Source organism: Sinocyclocheilus anshuiensis, unplaced genomic scaffold (assembly GCF_001515605.1).
Source record: "Sinocyclocheilus anshuiensis isolate Anshui unplaced genomic scaffold, SAMN03320099.WGS_v1.1 scaffold1023, whole genome shotgun sequence".
NCBI classification, from domain to species: domain Eukaryota; kingdom Metazoa; phylum Chordata; class Actinopteri; order Cypriniformes; family Cyprinidae; genus Sinocyclocheilus; species Sinocyclocheilus anshuiensis.
Genome location: NW_015546084.1, coordinates 159,804 through 175,591, shown reverse-complemented (window position 1 = coordinate 175,591; position 15,788 = coordinate 159,804). Strand labels below are relative to the sequence as shown.

Sequence of the window (15,788 nt, the reverse complement as noted above, 5' to 3'; positions counted from 1 at the left end):
AAGAAAAAAAAAAAAAAAAAAAAAAAATATTATATATTCAAGCGTTCTTTTGTATTTTCGAAGTGCATGCCAGAGTAAAATGAACTTAAAATGTATGATTTGATTTTAAAAAGCAGAAGAAAAAAAAAAAGTACAATTACTTTAAGAAAATAGTCAAACCGATATGCCTGGCAAATATAATGCATCATAACATGCTATAAAACTCATGTTTATTTAACTTCCTATTTGCTGTTCCTTCATCGGGCGGAGGTAAATTTATTAGTTAAATGAGTACAGTATTAGCTGATTGACCCGTTATATCTAAAATCGCTACAACTATCACAGAATATTACAAAAAAAAAAAAATCACCCCTAACTCCCTGATGGTAAGCCCCTCTTAGATTACTCAGCTCCTCGAAAATAAGGGGACGGACAAACTTCAACGCTTAGTAGTAGCTACGGCTGAAGCCATTGCTGTACTTGTCCTCCAAATAATCATCCTTATCAAAGCCTGAGCCAAGAGAGTAGCGCTGATAGTGAGAGGAAGGAGCGGCGGGAGGGGGAGGGGGCACAGAGCTAGCGCCATTGCGGGCGAAACCCCGGGAAAAGCCGGCAGAAGAGGGTGGAGGGGGAGGCGGAGGCAGGAGAGAGCGGCGACCGCCAAGAGGACTGCGCTCACGGTAGTAGCGATCGGCGAGAGGAGGCGTGACCGGCCGCTGAGGGAGAGGAATGCGCCGGTCGTATGGATCCCGATCGTAAAAACGTGGGGATGGGTCAGCATACGGGTCGTGGCGAAGGCTCCTCTCGTACACATCGTGCTCATAGTAGGCACGGGGTGGCGGCGGTGGGAGAGGAGGGGGTGGAAGTCGGCCACGAGGCGGATAGTATTCACGGGGCGGCGGGCGTGGGGGGACAAAGTGAGGATGGTGGTGTGGGTGAGGTGGATAGTGATGCGGCGGAGGAGGAAAATAGTCCTCCTCTCGGTCATTTCTGGATGGGTTACTGCGTGAAAGGGACACAAAGACCTTTTGGCCCTCCAATTTGGAGTGGTTAAGCTTTGAAATGGCCTCCAGAGCCTCGCTTTCCCTCTGCATGTGAACGAATGCATAATTCTTCACAATATCGCACTCCACCACCTTGCCGAATGGCTGGAAGAGCTCCTTGATTTTGGCAGCGGTGACGCCGTCGGGAACATTGCCCACGTAGATCTTGGTGGCATTGCGTACCTTGGTGGTGGCGTACTCGACGGTGATGCGGGAGCCGTTGACCTCTTGCTTGTGCAAAGCGGAGACGGCTTTCTGCGCCGCCTCTTCCTCATCCATGTGCACGAAGCCATAGTTTTTCAGAATGTCACAGTCGGACACGGCACCGTACTTCTCAAACAAAGCACGGAGCTCGTCTTCTGTGGTCGCTGAAGCTACATTGCCAACAAATATCTTCACCATTTTGGACAGGAAGAACAGCAGTGCGTTTTGGGATCAGTCTTTGGTTGATTCGCAAGGTATCGAACGATGAAGTTCCTAAGAAAAAAAAACAACAAAGTCAAATAAACAGGCAAAATATATGCAAATCAACTTTACCAAGAATTTCAAATGTAAAACACACAGGACAAACCACAACTTCCATGCTGCCATTCATCATTTTTTCACTGGTATTAAATAATAATTAATGCTTAAATCATATGAATTCAAGTTCAACTATGTATTATTATTACTGGATTATGAAGTCAGATTCACATTGGGATCCTCATAATCCGGTTGGGGTTTATGTAACTATAATTAAGTATTGTCATTATTGCAAAATATAGACTTTATTGTAAATTATTAGATAATTACTACATGGCTGTGCTAAATGATAGTTTAGCCACCATGCTACAAAAACACTTCTGAACGTGACTGACCAATCAGAGTCAAGTATTTCAGAGAATGCGTAATAAGGAGAGCCTAAAGGCCCTTTCACACGGTACGCGGCAGTCGCGAGTATCTAGTTCATTCTCAATGGGAGACATGCGGAAAGCGGCAAAACGCGGGCGGTTTCGCTGGCGGCGCGGAGGCAGAGCGCAAGCGGTGCTGGTGCACCCAAAATCCTGCCGCTTCCACCGGCACGCCAAAGATACAAATATTTTATCTTTTTGTGAGCGGCAGCTGCGTCGGTTTCAACCAATCAGTTAACATTTAACTGAACTGCCTATTGGAAAAATAGAGAAGATTGTTTTAAGTGTAATAGATTTCCCAGAACTGTATGACCCATCTAAAATCTCATACAGAGACATAAATAAAATTATATTTAATTCTATCGTAACCTCACAGGTATGCTCTTTAGGCAAATCAATAAAAATTTATTTGGGTGCACAAGCACCGCTTGCGCTCCGCCAGCGAAACCGCCCGCGTTTTACCGCTTTCCGCGTGTCTCCCATTGAGAATGAACTAGACACTCGCGACTGCCGCGTACCGTGTGAAAGGGACTTTAGAAGAGCCGGCTCTTACGGCTCCCAAATGGCTCTTTATTTAGTATCACTCTGAGCCTTCTATTTTAGCCCAATTTAGCAATTGTGAATGGTTTGTGTGTTGGTAAGCAATTTTTTATTCAGTGTTTTCATAAAAGCCTTATTTTTATGCTTTTTTCCGACACAGATACTATTATTTAACATTTTAATAAAACTTTAATAAAACACTTTAGTCTTTAGTGCAGGTTGGCATTCAGAAATATCAGATGCCTCAGCTTGGATGTGCTGATGCGATTTCTCCTCTCTGTGATTATTTGTCCTGTTTTGAGAAGACTCTCTCTGAGGGGACATATGTTGCAACAATGCAGTGTCTTCCTACTTCAACCAACGCGCTTGCGTTTAAATCCGGCTCCCCCGTCTCTCTGTCGCTCTGTGTACCTGGCCTGTACCACTACATTCGCTATCTTCGGAGCGTGTGTCCCCCTTCCTTCTTTCATATAATGGTATGATCCTAGTCTGTCCTCCCATGAGATTAGCCGCATGTGTATATATATATATTTGTTTGTAACGAAAAAATGCATAAAAATAAGGCTTTTATGAAAACACAAAATAAAAAAATTGCTTACCAACACACAAACCATTAACAATTGCTAAATTCGTGTAAAATAGAAGGCTCCGGTTGAAGATTCGGCTCTCCCCGACGGGAGTCGGCTCTTCTCGTTCGCGAACGACACATCACTACCTTCCGCATGTCTCCCATTGAGAATGAACTAGACACTAGCGACTGCCGCGTACCGTGTGAAAGGGCCTTAATGGTTTCATTTTCAAGCTATAACGTACAAAATCATACAATTTCTGGTTCACAATCTTTTATATCTTATGTAGTCAACTCGAATTGGGTTGAAAATCCGATGAAAAGATCTGTGATCTAATGTAGCAAAAGATGATCTGCATCTCAATCATGCAACGGCTAAAGCTATCGTGCTAACGCTAGCATCTATTCGCGCCAGACTGAGGAAGTAACATTAAATAAAATATTTTACTTTACAGACATTACAACCCAGTAGCATTGGCTAAGAAAAGAATATCACATTGTAAAACAAATCAGCGCGATTAATTACAATTCAATATTCTCGGTTCACTTGAGGACGACGTTCAGTATAAAGAGAGACTATCGGACAACGGAGTGAATACATTTTCTGCATTATGACCATTCAAACGGTCGTACCGTATTTATAATCGACAGGTGAAATACGAAGAAAAGGATTTGAAGTCTCTCTCAAAGTGTAATCTTTAAATCTTACCTCCAAAGCGCAACTATACCGAAGACATGAGCAAGCTCGCTGATAATGGATGATGACGGTATCAATGCCTCGTTTGAGGGTTGGGGGAGGGTCACATAAGCGCTCAACAGTCTGAGAGTTGGCGCCTCCTACCGTTTGACCGCAGTTAGTGACAGAAAGTCTGATTCATTTCTGCGAACCAGTTCTTTCGAGCCGGCTCAAATGATTCATATCTATTACGTAATCGCGTGATTACGTCAACGCGTGGTACCTTACGGTAAAACTTTGTAGTGTGTTGCAAAATTTGTAATGTAATCAATATATTTTATATTTTCTGCACATATTATTTATAACATTTCTGCTATTTGGCTATTCGGAGCAACTTACCTTTCGCCCCTATTACTCAAAAACCGGTCGGACCAATTCAGTGTGATCTGTGATCCGATTGGAAAAAACGATTCGTTCGCGAATCGGAAATAACTACCCCAGATGTGCACATGACAGAGTGTCATTTTTTCTTTCCTTCCTCTGATTGTTCTGCTCAGTTTACAACAAAATGCCCAATTATTTGAACTAGACATAACCAAATTTACACAGCCCAACTATTAACAAAAGAAGAGTTCATTTGCAAAAACAGATAACACCGTTTTTTAAAATGTTCAAAAATCTTTTTTTTTTTTTATATATCCTGAATTCAAATTAACATCAATCAAACTGCAGTTGGGTTGTTTTGATTACATAACTAAAAAAATACAGCTAACACAAAACACAATAAAAAAAAAACATGATTTAAAAAATGTATAAAAAAAATAAAATAAAAAAAAGTCATCTATTTTTGCAAATAAACTCCTCAAATATGGATTAAATCTGGTGCTGGCTTAAGATACATTCTCTTTTCCAAACCTGAAGACTCTAGAAACCTTTTTTTTTTTTCTTCCAACAAATAAAAACTGCAAACGTTGACATTTCAGTATCATAAATAAACTGTTTATCACTTTCTGATTAATAATAAATATTACATATTGTTTAACAGATCAGTAATGTACATTTAAATTGAAACATGTTAAGATATTAATACAATAAATATGAAATCTGTTTGAATGTACATTAATGACTTGTTAGTCCTAATGGCAAATGTGATTTTTAAATGCAATTAATGAACATTAGGAAAGTGTTACCCTAAAACAAACAAACAACAATTGCCACCTAATTTGTTAAGTTTGCAAGTGCTCTCAATTGGAAATATTTGAGAAAGAAAGTAGTTTTATTTGTATTGCATGCTCTTTAAATCAATTAAAGAACAACAGCATATTTCAAATGTTGCTTGAAGGTGAAACGAAAGGAAAATTAAACAATGCACTAAAATAAAAAGAATACTGTTCATGAACAACTGAACACAAATCACCCAAGGTCTGGTTTATTCATATAATAATATTAATAATTATCTTCTCCAGAGAAAGGCAACGAAACAGACTAATTCCAGTGCAGCAGATTGGATCCAACCAGCAATTCTTAATAACACTACAATCCACCAATAATTACTTAATTGGCCCTTAATTAGTTTCAGATATATAACCCCTGCAGTAGAGGAAAAAACAAAAACAACAAAAAACTAATTGTCTGGGCATAGAGTGCTAAGAGGTGATTCACCTCCAGTGCACCGAGGGTTCAAGTCAAAACTTCCATTTCAGCTCAAATAAGACACTGTACTGTGATGTAGAAATGGGGCAGAGGTTACAGATGAGCTACCATATCATTGGCTAGATCAGAACCGATCAGAGCATGATGAGTGGATATGAAAACTCAAATGATGGCTCTACTGAATATGCCTAGTCATTTGGGTCTCGATTTCGTGTTGTACATTCAGAGCGTCAAACTGCCAATCTCTCCATCTCTGCTCATCACAGCTAACCTGGAATTTGAAGTAAGATCAAGTAATGAGGTGGTTTGCCGTTGTTTGTATTTGGGGATCAATAAGGAATAACGACCGGGGGGGGGGGTTTGGGGAAGAGTTAGATACAGCTTTCCATGACAATAGCTGGTTTGCCTATGTAGAAAAAAAAATTACTGGCAAACAATTCCAGTTTATTAACACCAACCTCTTCTCGCTGTTTTCTGAACTGAGGACAATTGTGAGGTCCAAGAAAAGCCACATTTGAACAAAATCGCCACATATAAAGATGACAACACAAAGTATTCGAGGGGGAGGGGTGAGTAAGGAACAGAAAACCCAAACCAAGACAGAACACCTCCCCCAAAAAATAAACCCCCTGAAAAATGTCTATATGCATAAATGTCCCCTATGAATCTGCCTTTACAGCCTCAAGACTCTTCATTGCTGTCGTAGAGCTAAACACTCCAATGATTTTCCTCACAGTGCCTCCTCATTCCCAACACATGGGCTCCAGCCGTTCCCCAAGATCTTTTCCACAGAAACAATAGTCTTCCTCACAGTTTTAGCTCGTTGGCGATCTTCGAGGCGATGTTCTTGAAGGCGATGGAGGTTCCGGAGATCCTCTTGAAGCGCACCCCGTTGAGCGAGAGGCGAGGTAGCTTGCACACCTCCATCTCCCACTGGACGAAGTCGTCATGTGCGAGGCTGCCCGAAATGCAGAGGAGCATGAAGCACTCGCGCAGCTCGTACTCGCAGCTGTTGGAGTCCAGAACTTTCCGGATCTCCTTCATCATTTCGTTGGGCTCCATGGAGGAGGTGGTCTTCATGCTCCAGGTGAAGCGGAGGGAGCGTGGCTTGGTGTCCTTGGAGGCCTGGGTGGACGAGGGTGTGCTGGACACTGGAGAAGAGGAAGAAAAGGAGTCCTTGTTTTCGTCGCCAGGCAGTCCTTGGGTACCCTTCTCCATCTTGTCTGCTGTGCTCAACATGGGTCTTCGGTGAAAACGATGAGAGGAGAGAAGCACAAACAGGAAAATGAAGGTGAACATGAGGAAGACAAGGAAATGATAACAGATAGAAGAAGCTTAGTTCTAGTTCTGCTTTAACACGTTTAAAATGTTCAGTCAACATGATTATGATCATCAACACAAAACACCAACATGGTGCTATGGTGGAAGACTACAATGCAGTCAAAACATCAGCATCCACTAATTGGACATCTGTAAGGGGCTTTGGGGGTAAAAACAAAAACAACAAAAATGTACATAAAAATAAAACATTAACTCTGTTAGAAGTTTAGAAATTTTAAATTAATTTATTACAGACCTATTTTCAGATACTAAGAAATTCTTGCATGTAAATGAAAGAAATACACTACTGTTGAAAAGTTTGGGGTCAGTCAAATTTTAAGGAATTAATTCTTTTATTCACCAAGGAGGCCTTGAATTGTTTAAAGGTGACAGTCAAGATATTTCTAATGTTAGAAAAACATTTCTACTTCAAATAAATGCTGTTCCTTCAAACTTTTTAGTCACCAAAGAATTCTGGAAAAAAGTATCAGTTTCCACAAAAATATTAACTGTTTAAACATTGATAAGAAATGTTTCTTGAGCGCCAAATCATTACACTAGAATACTTTCTGAAGGATCATGTGACACTAAAGACTGGAGTAACAGCTGCTGAAAATTCCGTTTTGCCATCATAGGAATATTTAATTTTAAAATATATTTTAATTATAAATTTGTAATATTTCACAATATTACTGTTTTACTGTATTTCTCATGAAATAAATGCAGCCTTGGTGAGCATAAAAGACATTTCAAAAACGTTTTAAACATCTTACCAACCCCAAACTTTTGAACTGTAGTGTACATTTGATTATGTCTCGTATTGCAAGTCACCCAATGATTTAAAAGAAAAATACCCAATTTAAGCTTCAAGTGACTCCACACTCAAACGGAATATGAATAATTCTATTTTTTTTTTTTTTAAATGTCTTAGTAAGTAATGATTCAGTGATTGGAGTAGTACGCTTCTGTAGATAAATGATTTTTATTAGTCAGTCGTCCTCACCTGCTGGCCTCATCTCGACCCTCTCCCTCATACGGACTCCTCAAAGAAAACCAACAAGTTTAGTCCCTCAATTCAAGTTATCTTATTGCTGCTAGCTAAGTATTAGTCCTGTTCACGAAGATTTTGGTATCAATACCTAATTATGCTAATAAAACTTGAAGCAAAATACATAAAGCATCTGTTTACAGTTTCTTCACCAACTTCTTGACCATTTAATTTTAAACTCTGAACCTTGGGATCAACACACACTCACATAAGCCACTCTGTATTTAGCCTAAGAATAAATGAGCAGACATGTGGCAGTCTATGTGTTAAAGTGCACATTTTTACAGGATGCAGTCAGGTAATGCAAGAGTATATAACATTTTAAATGACCCCAAAAGGAATGAAAGCGAATTTCAAATCTTAATTGAAACACAAAATTCAGTATAATGCCTAGAGCAAAACTACCAGAGGTCCTTCTAAACTTAAATTCCCAATCTTGTCTGTCAGATATGAAATGTATAAAACATTTTTCATTTTCTCATGTGTGCATTGTACAGCTGAACAAGTGACTTCAGTGAGATGTGTGTTGAATGATGCAGTCGGACGGAGAGACCAGCCACCTCCAAAACAGCGCAGCACGAGAACGAAGGGACAAAAGCAGCACGCCTGTTTTAGTGCAGCCATATAAAAATAAGCAGTAGACCATAAGAGGAGAGAAGCAGGCGTCACCCTTTACAACCCTCACCATGAAAACACGACTGACATCCTCTATTGACCCTGTCTGGCTGTGCGCTTCTATCTGCAAACTATGAACTTACCTGACCTGTTCAAAATCAAAGGTCAAGCTTTGGGCGAAGGTTTAGCTGCCATCAACAGAATATAAATGACAAAGAATTCTGTGCCAAATACTTCTACATGCTGTTGTAGATATAAATTTTTCACATCCACTTTTGTCTGAGGGTCTACAAAATACACCAGAATAAGGAATTTAATTCTTTCTCAGATGGCGCTGAACATACAATATTTATGATAATAGCACTATACCTTCATTAACAACCCTTTATTAATACAATAATAGTGTTGTTAATGACGAAACCATTTTTTTAACACTTTTTATTTGAACAACAAAAATTACACTGATTTAAGGCTCAAAAGCCTTAAAAGTATAGTTCACCCAAAAATGACAATTATCTTTATCACTACTCACTTCATCCCAAACCTATAAGAATCTTTCAAACACAAATGACAATATTTTTAATATAACCTGAGAGATGTCTGTCCCTCCTTTGAAAGTCCCCACACCCAAAACTTTAATGCTTTAAAAAGTTAATTAAGAGAACGTAAAAGTAATCCATCAATGTGAATAAAGTACCTAAATGCAGGTCTTCACTTTGGATCACACAATCACTTTATATGACGAATTTTATATTTAATTTAAAGGGATAGTTCACCCAAAAATGAAAATTCTGTCATTAATTACTCACCCTCATGTCGTTCCAAACCCGTAAGACATTTGTTCATCTTCGGAACACAAATTAAGATATCTTTGATGAAATCTGAGAGCTTTCTGACCCTGCATAGGCAACAAAGCAACTGAAATGTTTTCTATGCGCACAAAAAGTATTCTCGTAGCTTCGCTTCAAGTTGAGCCACTGATGTCACATGGACTGTTTTACCGATGTCCTTACTACGTTTCTGGGTCTGGGAACAGTTGCAGGGTCAGAGAGCTCTCTAATTTCATCAAAAAGATCTTAATTTGTGTTCTGAAGATAAATGGAGGTCTTACTGGTTTGGAACGACATGAGGGTGAGTAATGAATGACAGAATTTTCATTTTGGGCTGAGCTATCCCTTTAATCTTTATTTTTCCCCGCATATAAGCATTGATCAATGCACATACATGGAGCACATCAAATATGGTAAACATGCTTGCTTTGGTGAAATGGACTTTGAATAAAGGAACTGACATTTTTCCAGCTGCATTAAAAATACATTCATTTATATTTCAAAAATGAACAAAAAACTTGTTGGTTTGGAACGACATGAGGGTGAGTAAATCATGACCATTTTCATTTTTGGGTCAACTAATGCTAAAAATACTTATAGTAACGGTTCTCAAAATGACTTCAGTTAAGAACAGCTCAGCCAATACAGTGAGTCGATTCCAATTCATCATGTTTTGTTTTTTTTGACAGATTAATTGTAATGAGCCAATTTATGCGTCATCTGTTCAGAAATCAGACTACAATTGTCACGCTGTTTGTTGTGGACACTTCAACAGAAAGAGGTGTTGCGTATCTATTTATAGCAGCGCCTAGTCTTTGTCTTTCATCACATTTAATTTGACTGCAAGCTCACAGTTAAGCTAAAGCATTTTTTTTTTTACTTTGCCACTGTAGATTTAGCTGTACGTTTTAGTATTTTGGTAGATGTACAATAACCTTTAATGGATCATTAAAAAGTTTATGAAATGTTTTATCAGTCCTTGTGCCATGGTGTACTTACAAACAATCTACAAAGACCTGTCAAACTTGTATTACACCATTTAACTGCATTGTAGGAGTGTAGTCATGTTGCATGATGACAGCACAGACGAGGGTGCAGGGAAACCATTTCACAAGATCTGCAGCACAACGTACATGACCGGACTCCATGAGTTCATCTGAGAGAGGAGCGGAATGTGATGCAATTGAAAGAGGGATGTGTTATTCACCGAGGAAGGAGGAGGAGGGGGAAGAGAGGGCTGGCAGAGGAGCGAGTCAGGCAATGGACGCAGAGCATTAGTAAAGAATGATACCATGAAAAGATATGCATATGGAACAAAAATAAATGTTGGTTCAAGACACAAGACATCACAGAAGGAATATAGAGCAAAGGAAAAAGACATTGTCTTGGAAAAACGCTAGGGTAGCGTTATTGCCTACCTTCTGGGAAATCTGAATGAGAGATTTCTACAGAAAAAAAAAAATTAGAGAAAAAAAGGAAACAATGTGTTTTTCATGTGCATGAACCATTGGAAAATCTCTCAAAAAAGATAAAACACATCCTGTTTGGCTGATAGGCGAAGAAGTTAAAAAGGGATCTTTATGAAACCTATGAAAGGTTTTTCTGACCATTAGTGTTAGCTGGGGGCACTAATAAGGGCACAAGGGTTTGTAGTCAGATTAAAGAATATGAATTATACTTTATGAAGTTACACAGGGCTGTTTAAGATTGCTGAAGAAACTGTGAATTGTAAATGCACTGCATGAATGATGGATGTTAGATTAGGGTCCGGTTTGCAGGGCTCCCACCCCTTTTCACAAATTTTCAGGATTTATAAAATACAAAATATTTTATACCCATGTTCAGTTTACTAAACCAGAAAAGCCAAATTAAGATATCATTAATAATTTCCATGACTTTCCTAGGCATGGAAAACACTCCATGATATTTCTAGGTATTCCCTAACCGTGGGAACCCTGAATTTCATGTTAGCTATCCTTCAGTTAGCATCTCTCACACTTAAAACCAACTTTGCTCCAGCAGCCCTTTGTTTGAGAGTTCATGATCTTAGAGATAAAAAAACAGTGCCAGTCCAAACCATCTAGTCCTGAAAGAGGGGAGCACTGGTGAGAGTCATGAGAATGCGTGCATGTGTATTCCTAACAGTTCACGCAGGTAACAGTGTCACCATGTGGATGGATCATAAACTCACCTGCGTACAAATTTGGAAGTAAACTTGCTGAAGATGCCCGTCCCGGGACGGCGCACCTGGCTGTTGCCATGGGAAAGCAAAGGGGAGGCAGAGGGGTCATTGTACGCTGCGGCTTGCTGGTCTCGTGTGGCTCTCTGCTGGCCGGCGTGGAAAGTGCTTCTGCTCGTCACCCCTCTGGAGAAGTTGATACGGTCAGCCATTGAGGAAATGTTTATGTTCTGAGCTGAGGGGGACACCACTGGTGCTTTCTGGTTGGCCGTGCTGTTTTTTGTTCATATGCAAAGGTGAAAAGAGAATCAGTTAATACTCAACTCCAGACATGTGACAAGCCACAGACTTAAATCACATGAATGAATGAGGACCACATTTTTATATATATGTGAGTATATATATATATATATATATTACACACACACACATTTTTTTAAACGTTACAAAACGATGCAATAGGTTAATAAGTTAACATAAGTGTTAAAGGTGACGTGTGTAATTTCTGTAGTTACCCAACAGAACAGGAAAAATGACTTTTCAAAAATAATCTCCATCCTGAACTCACACCATTACAAAATATACTGGCATCATATTGTTTATTGGCCAATATTTGAGTTTTTTTTAATAGTCAGCAAATGGTAATCTTTAAAAACTCCAATTTTACACGTAATACTGTCAAATGTGATATTTCAAAATGAATCCATTTTACATGTTGTATATTATAATGCTGTGAAGCCTAAATCCACTTGTAGCATGTTTTTTTTTTTTATTATTTAGACAACACCAAAGAATCCTGAAAAAAATGTTTCCACAAAAATATAAGCAGCAACTATGATAATACATTTTTTTTCTTGAGCAGCAACTCAGCATATTAGAATGATTTCTGAAGGATTGTGTAACACTGAAGACTGGAGTAATGATGCTGAAAATTCAGCTTTGCAATCATAGAAATATATATTCAAATTATTTTAAATTTTATTATTTCAATGTAACTGTTTTTACTGCATTTTTGAACAGCAGTTACCAGTATTTTATATCAGTATTCATATTTTATATCAATACCCTAATGCAATGTATGCATAGTGCCACAGTGTTTAAAGGACAAATGGACAAAATGTAAGGACAAATGCTTAACTTATAGTCTATCTACATTAAACTGAAGACAAGTATTTTAACATAGATTACACACATCAACCTTAAGTTATCATGCAGCTATTACCAACAAATAACAAGACTCAAACAATGTCAGAAACCAAACCAAAACCAAAAAACTGAGGGAGACAAAACCATTGTAAGCATGCATACAACTGTCTGTGACACAAGCTTTTAACGTTCCAGAATGGCACAAACATCTTTATTAAAGGTTACGTAAGCAGTGAGACAGGTTTTAGAGGATATTAATGTACTGTGTCTGGTTTGTCTGCAGAAAATAAGGGGTGGAGAAGGATAGGGCAGCAGAGCAACACAACACATGCATAAGGGAGGGAGGACAATGAGTTAAAGCTTGCAGAGAAAGAAAGAAACAGATTATCAGGTACGTGACGTGAACGACGTGTGTTTATGTGGAGGAGAAAGTGGGGCGGCGAGTAAGATGGACGGCAGTGTTATCGTGACGGACAACGAGTGAAAGAAAAGTAAGCAGGGTTAAAAAAAATTGAGGTCCTGGGAAGTATTTGGTACTTTGTCTGCAGATCTCACGCATTCTAAACCTCAAAACAACATTTCAAAGTTTCTGCCTAACAAAAAAAACAAAACAATCAATACAACTCGGCTCGTCCCTGGCTCTTGAAGTCGAATCCCCATCCGAATAGTTTTGGTTCTGGCTGCCACTTGCCTGGGGCGATGTGCATGGAGGTCTGGGGGACTGGGGTGGGCAGAGGTGGACAAAGACTTGTGGTGGCGGGTGCGGGATGAGGCGGCGAGGACCGCGGCTGCTGAGGCGGTGGAGGCGCGGGACCCTGGAGTGTTCAAGCTGGGGGAAAAGGCGAATAACAACAGCCCCCATGTGCGGACACCCCCCACGTACAGAGTGGAGGGAGTTATGGGTGAGGTTGTAAAGCAGACAGGTTAGATTCAGCAAAGATGGAGGGATGGTTGAGAAAGTGATGGAATAAGATAAAAGCACACACCAGGAGATAAAAATACAACTCTGCGTTGCGATAATGCAGGTTAGGATGCTATTTCTGACTTAAGTCTATTTTTAGATCTATATATACATCAAAGCTTGTCAACGTCGGATCAAATTTGCATTATCGCTGGAAAGCTCGCTCTGTCTCTGTGCATTGAGTGAGAATCTAAAATGAGATGCTGTGCTGATCAAACGCGTCTGACAGCATAAGCCTCATGGGCATGATGTGCATTTAAAAGCTACTCAAATCAATTATTAAATAGGTAAAGTTAATCAAATTCATCATAATACATGCAGAATAAAAGCAGACGAAACACATCTGATGCATTTGTGAGAGTGATTTGGTGGCAGGTGTTCTGTCAATGCCATAATGTCCGTATTTTTATTTGCTGCTCTGCAACCTGACCTTGCGCACGCATATAAAACTCTTTCCGCGTCAGCATTCTGACTGTGCTGTGGCTTGTCACCTCAAGCAAACTTAAACATCCATATCACGCGGCTGCTGTTTTTCGGTTTCCTGCATCTCGTCTCTGTGAAACCTGATTATTTGGGTCGGGCAAAATCACTAATTCCAGATTAAGGGATGAGACTGACTACATACCAATCAAGGGTAATACATCAGTGTGTCTCAGTATATCTGCAGTAAATTTTCAGCAGTCGATGTTGGGGTTTTCCATTTCCATTAATTAGTATATTTAAATACTTTTCATTATTTGTGTACAAAAGTGTCCAATAAGGCATTCAATTTTGGACTGCGGGCAGGTTTTACTACAACTAGAAAATGTAACATTTTAGAGCAGGGCATAACTAGAAAAATATAAAATCGGATATTTATATAGACATATATCATTACTATGGCACAGATCAGACTTCTTATTTAGTACCAATTTGGTACTAAAGTACATCACTAATGTGCAGTGCTCTGACTGCAGGAATTCACCACAGTTTATATTTATTGGAACTTTTATGGGAACCATTAGAGAAATTTTCCGGGCAATTTATAACATAGGCTATATCGACTGCATCTGTGGCATTCTATCGATTATCACAGACAATTATTCCCACTTGTCTCTGAGGCCATGTCCACACGTACACGGGTATTTTTATAAACGAGTTTTTCCTTCTTCCGTTTTTAAAAAAATCTCCGTCCACATGAAAACGCAAACGCATGCTATGAAGCACTGTCAAGAGCATGCCAAACCAACAGGTGGCGATATAATCTCAACCGTAAAGCCATGTTGGCCAATCAGAAGCCTGAAAAAGTCTCCAGTAGGCGGAGATAACAGCGCAGGCGCCGATGTCACAAGCCAAAAACTCCGGTTTCGCTGTCTACACGATAACACTGCAACCAGAGTTTTTGAAAATCTTCACCCTGGGAGGCGTTTTCAAAAATATTCGGTTTCAGTGAACTGGTGCTGCGTTTGCGTGTGGACGAACGGCCTGCGGGTTTTAAAAATAACCGCGTTCGTGTGGACAGGGCCTGAGTTTGTAAAAATTAACTAATGCAGTTACAATAGTTGGCATGCTGCCCAGAGGGTTTAAGAAGACTTGTGCAGCTCGTATTTCTGTTAAAAGCACTTACATTGTCTGCTTAAACTGTGCAGCTACCTGAATCACGTTTATGGAGTAGGACTACTTTTCTAGGCGGATGAAAACCTAGTTACAGTGTTTGCACAACTTGCATTTACTAAAAGAAAGTAACCAGATTTACTGTTTAGCTGTTCATATTCTGAACTGAAAGATAAAAGGATACAACTTTAGACAGGCAGCAGGGTCTGTAAGAGATTCTACACACAATTAATTGACAATAACAAACATAATACCGTAAAAAGTATCGGTATAGGTATAGGTCAATGTGATTTTTAAAAAGAAATTAATAGTTTTATCCAGCAAGGATTAGGGCTGTCGCGGTAATTTTGAGTGGCTCAATAGCGCGGTATGCGGTATTATCGCTATATATATATATATATATATATATATACATATATATATGTATATAAATATATATAGGGTGCGATTTGCTGGGGGGGATGGGCATATATTATATATGTATATTAGGGGTCGACCGATTATCGGTCTGGCCGAATATCTGCGCCGATATTAAGCATTTTTATGATTATCGGTATCGGCCATTTTCAAAACCGATTCGCCGATAAAATAACTTAATTTTGAAACGCGCTATTTGGCTCTGATGCAGCCTGTCAGAACTCACCACTCTGTGGCCTAAAGCAATCTCCACCCACCGCCCATCTGATTTGTTGGGAGTCACGAGTCCGACCAATCAATGCGGAATTCACTCTCACTCCGAAAGCGCTT

General features: G+C 39.4%; 2 protein-coding genes across 14 annotated transcripts in view; both read right to left on the bottom strand.

The window, feature by feature from the left end:
- Window positions 1-47: 47 nt before the first annotated feature.
- Window positions 48-3,808, bottom strand: LOC107700012 (RNA-binding protein lark-like). Of its 2 annotated transcripts, XM_016501497.1 has the most exons (3): window positions 3,730-3,808; window positions 421-1,499; window positions 48-390 (listed from the first exon to the last, which is right to left on the bottom strand). In XM_016501497.1, the coding sequence occupies exon 2, from the start codon at window positions 1,422-1,424 to the stop codon at window positions 426-428; it is 999 nt and encodes a 332-aa protein (XP_016356983.1). In that variant the 5' UTR covers window positions 1,425-1,499; window positions 3,730-3,808; the 3' UTR covers window positions 48-390; window positions 421-425. The 2 variants fall into 2 exon arrangements, with proteins under 2 accessions (XP_016356983.1, XP_016356982.1); XM_016501496.1 differs by having other exon boundaries at window positions 48-1,499.
- A 1,862-nt stretch (window positions 3,809-5,670) lies between these two features.
- Window positions 5,671-15,788, bottom strand: part of LOC107700010 (serine/threonine-protein kinase MARK2-like) — a 39,672-nt gene continuing 29,554 nt past the window's right edge. For 4 of the 12 annotated variants that reach the window (XM_016501489.1, XM_016501486.1, XM_016501490.1 and 1 more), the window contains 5 exons: window positions 13,179-13,316; window positions 11,354-11,614; window positions 10,581-10,607; window positions 7,673-7,711; window positions 5,671-6,592 (listed from right to left, as the gene is read on the bottom strand). In XM_016501489.1, coding sequence (XP_016356975.1) covers window positions 6,157-6,592; window positions 7,673-7,711; window positions 10,581-10,607; window positions 11,354-11,614; window positions 13,179-13,316 — 901 coding nt within the window. In that variant the 3' untranslated portion in view covers window positions 5,671-6,156. Of the gene's footprint in view, window positions 6,593-7,672; window positions 7,712-8,861; window positions 8,887-10,580; window positions 10,608-11,353; window positions 11,615-13,178; window positions 13,317-15,788 lie in introns of those variants that run through there. The other 8 variants (XM_016501493.1, XM_016501495.1, XM_016501485.1 and 5 more) reach the window with 7 other exon arrangements.